This window comes from Echinops telfairi, unplaced genomic scaffold (assembly GCF_000313985.2).
Source record: "Echinops telfairi isolate 266 unplaced genomic scaffold, ASM31398v2 ScPeMD7_6;HRSCAF=24_0, whole genome shotgun sequence".
Lineage (NCBI taxonomy): Eukaryota > Metazoa > Chordata > Mammalia > Afrosoricida > Tenrecidae > Echinops > Echinops telfairi.
Window position 1 is genome coordinate 21,148,938 of NW_022103902.1, and position 3,353 is coordinate 21,152,290.

General features: G+C 50.9%; 1 protein-coding gene across 2 annotated transcripts in view; it reads left to right on the forward strand.

Annotated features, from left to right (window-relative positions):
* Positions 1-1,378, forward strand: part of UPK1B (uroplakin 1B) — a 40,128-nt gene extending 38,750 nt beyond the window's left edge. For both annotated transcript variants that reach the window (XM_004706415.2, XM_045286206.1), the window contains exon 8: positions 374-1,378. In XM_004706415.2, coding sequence (XP_004706472.1) covers positions 374-424 — 51 coding nt within the window. In that variant the 3' untranslated portion in view covers positions 425-1,378. The remainder of the gene's footprint in view (positions 1-373) is intronic.
* Positions 1,379-3,353: the final 1,975 nt, after the last annotated feature.

The following is a 3,353-nucleotide window of genomic DNA, read 5'->3' on the forward strand; positions in this document are numbered from 1 at the left end:
GATTGTGATGAGTTGTATGGGGCCCCAATAAAATGGTTTTTTTTAAAAGGAAGCCCAGAAAACCCCTCCCCTCCCAGGTGTCTGTCCACCACATTTTGAGAAATACTAGGAAAGGTGGAGAGACAGAAAAACAACTTCTTCTCACTTCCTTTATGATCACTTAATCCGTTCTCATGGGAACACCTAGAAGTGATGCCTTGGGGAAGGAAGAGGGAAATGATCCTGTCCGCCTGTTGTTTCCTTAAGGCAAGGTCGCTCTCAAAATCTACTGTTGCCGAAGATGAACCTAACAGCATCCCCCCACCCCCAAGTGTGAGCTCTTTCTAAAGCACGTGTATTTATTTATTCATTCCTCCTTTCACTTTTATTCTAGTTTTGGGTTCTCCTGGGTACCATGTTCTACTGGAGCAGAATCGAATACTGAGGATAGAATGTCACTGCTGAAGCTCCTTCCCCCAGGGACTCTGGATTTGGTGCTGGAGTCCGCGCGCTGTCTGCATCTTCCTCCTCTGTGCTCTGCAGTGGCAGCTGCATGCCCTGCTCGGTGTCCATTCAGATGCAAGAGTTCTTTTGGTCCTCAAGTTTCTGCAGTTCTCATGACATGACCGCTGTTTCATCCTACTCTGGGGGTTGGTTGGGCGACATTTTTGTAGGCGCTAGGAGAGGGGGAAAGTGGAAAGTAAGTAGATAATAACTACTTCCAAAAATAAAAAATTAAAAAATTAAAAAAATTAAAAATAACTACTTCCACTCATGTTTATTTTTAATGCAAAGGTATAAAGACACCCCTCAAAAAAAAACAAACACACCCTCTTGCCATAACAAGTCAAGTCGCTATTTGGAAAGCAAATTAGCCTGGGTTTCTCACGGTTTCCTGAAAGAAACCCTCAACACTGTCATTCATCCCCATGTGGTCTGAGTGACATGAGGACCAAAGAAAAGGCTGCAGAAACCTACCTTTTGCTTTCTGTTCTGCAGTGGCTCCCATTCGGCAGAGTCCCTCGGATCCTTGACGGTGGATCCCGGGACAATGCCTGATCTTGGGTCAACAATGGTTTGGATTTCCTCTCAGACCTTTCAGAGTGATGTGTGTCCAGAAATCTCAATTTCCCCACGAAGAATGTCATCTCTGAGGGGGCAAAGCAGTGGTCTGCTCTATATTTTGCTCTGTCTTTGTTCTGAATGATCCTAAGTTGGAACAACCTTTCAAACAGCCGAGAAGCAAGCCCACTACTAGGAATGGGTGATTTATGGGTATTTTTGTTTACTGTCAGATTATCTCTCTTCTGAATGATGCTTGCATTTACACTCCTGAAGAGAGTTCCTATAACTCAGTGTGTGTCTAGTCTTATAAATAAAGAGGGCTTTAAAATATTTCCACATGTGTTTGCCTGTATCCTTGTCAGAATTGGTCATGCGCGACTCCAACAAAATGGGATTTTCGACCCAAGAGCCGATGAAGTTCAAGGGGATTAAAATTGAGGAGCTGAAAAGATGCAAGCACCCAGGGTGGCTTCCCGGAGGAGACCTTGCTGTACAACACAATGGCTGGAGCCTTTTATGGTTTCCGTTAACACATAGAAAAGCTGACGCTGTCTCCTCCCATAAAGATTTCCAGCATCGGGTAGGGTCCCTATGAGTCACAATCGACTCAATGGCAGTGAGTGGTGGCCTACACACCCCCACAGTGGTGACCGGGCCGCTGCTTGATAAACCTTTCCCTCACCACACTTTGAGACCACCGACGCCCTTCGGACTCCCATCCCCGACCTGTCTGGCCTGTAAGAGAGTGGGTACGCCCCTCTGAGTTGGTGCAAACCCAGACCTAGGGAACCCAGCCACCGCCCTCACCCCGCCTTCCAGCTCCACCCCCCAGCCCCATGCCCAAGGCTCCCCAGAGTTAGGCCGAGCTCTGTGACAGATGGGAGGATAAGAGGGCACAGAGAGCAAGCCCTGCCCGTGCACTTGGTGGCCGTGACATCGCTAGGGTTGGTGTCACACGACGCAGTGACCGTCCCTGGAGGACCAACCGGGATCCCCCTTCCAGTGGGTTGAGGGCCCCTTCCAGCCCGGTTTCCTAGGACTGCTCCCTTCTTTCTCCCAGTGGCCCAGGTGCGGACGCTTCTCTCAGCCTAGCACCTCGACTGACTGGTGATGGGAGGAGGGGGTGGCACCAACCCTAGAGACACCACTGCCTTGTTGCCCGCTTCCTGCTGCAGGTGGAAGCGGGCCCTGGGGTCATGGTAGCATCACCCCCTCTGACAGTGTCTGAGGGCGCAGACTGGACCTTCCTAGTGACCCCACTGTTTGGTAGTAAAGCAGGAGCCTTCTCCCAAGGAAAGGGGGCCGAAGGCTCACCCCCTGAGACAGCAGAACCAGCATGCCCCCTGCTGCAGGATGCCCGGCCATCACAGAGGATGTACTGTCTGCACCTGGTGAGGAGGTTCTGCTCCGTGGCCTTTTAGGAGAAGCTAGCTTGCCCTGGGCAGAGCTTGGGAGCAACATCCCCAGGACTTCTTTTTCCATACTCTCTCACGCATTCACCTGCTCCTCCCTAAAGATTTACAAGTTGAAAAACCCTATCAAGTGAAATCCACGGGCTGGCAGTTCTGCTATTTGTTCAGCAGGGAACCGGGTTCTCTAGCATGCTGCCCCTCCTACTTTCGTGCACCACTCGCTAGACTTCCCAGGGCCCACGTGCCCATCCTGGCTTGAGCGACCCCGCCCCAGACCACACCTTGCCATCATGTCCCAGGCTGCATGCTCTCCAGTCTGCAGAGACAAATTTCCAGTGCGCTTAGTAACTGGATCTCAGCAGGGGGAAGGGAAGGCCATTTGATGAACGAATGCACGCTGAAATGCGCAATGGATCCGTGCCCTCTTCTTCTTCACTGCTTCGGACTTGATAACTGAACTTGACCATTGGTGGGTAGACTCCCATCAGAAGTGAGAAGACTGGGAAAGACCTGCTGCCTTTCCATCTGACCACCTGCTTTCCCTGCCAGGAAGTCACCAGCAAGAGAAAGTCACATGCGGTTGGCTGCTGTCCCCACAGTCCCCTCCAGCCAGCTCCTTACCTGGAAATACATCGTTATCCTTCATAAAACCAAAAGCCCAGTGCTATTGATTCTGACTCATAGTGTCCCGAAGCTGGGTTAAGGCTGTCAACCTTTGCCAGAGCACACAGCCTTAACCAGAACACATTGCCTTCATCTTTCTTGCAGGGAACCAGGAGCGACTGGTAGCTTTGAACCGCTGGCCTTGTCGTTAGTAGTCTAATGCTTACCCAACAGCCCTACTGGGGCTCCCTGATAAAATTTGAAGCCATGACACTCCACTGCCATGGACTCCAC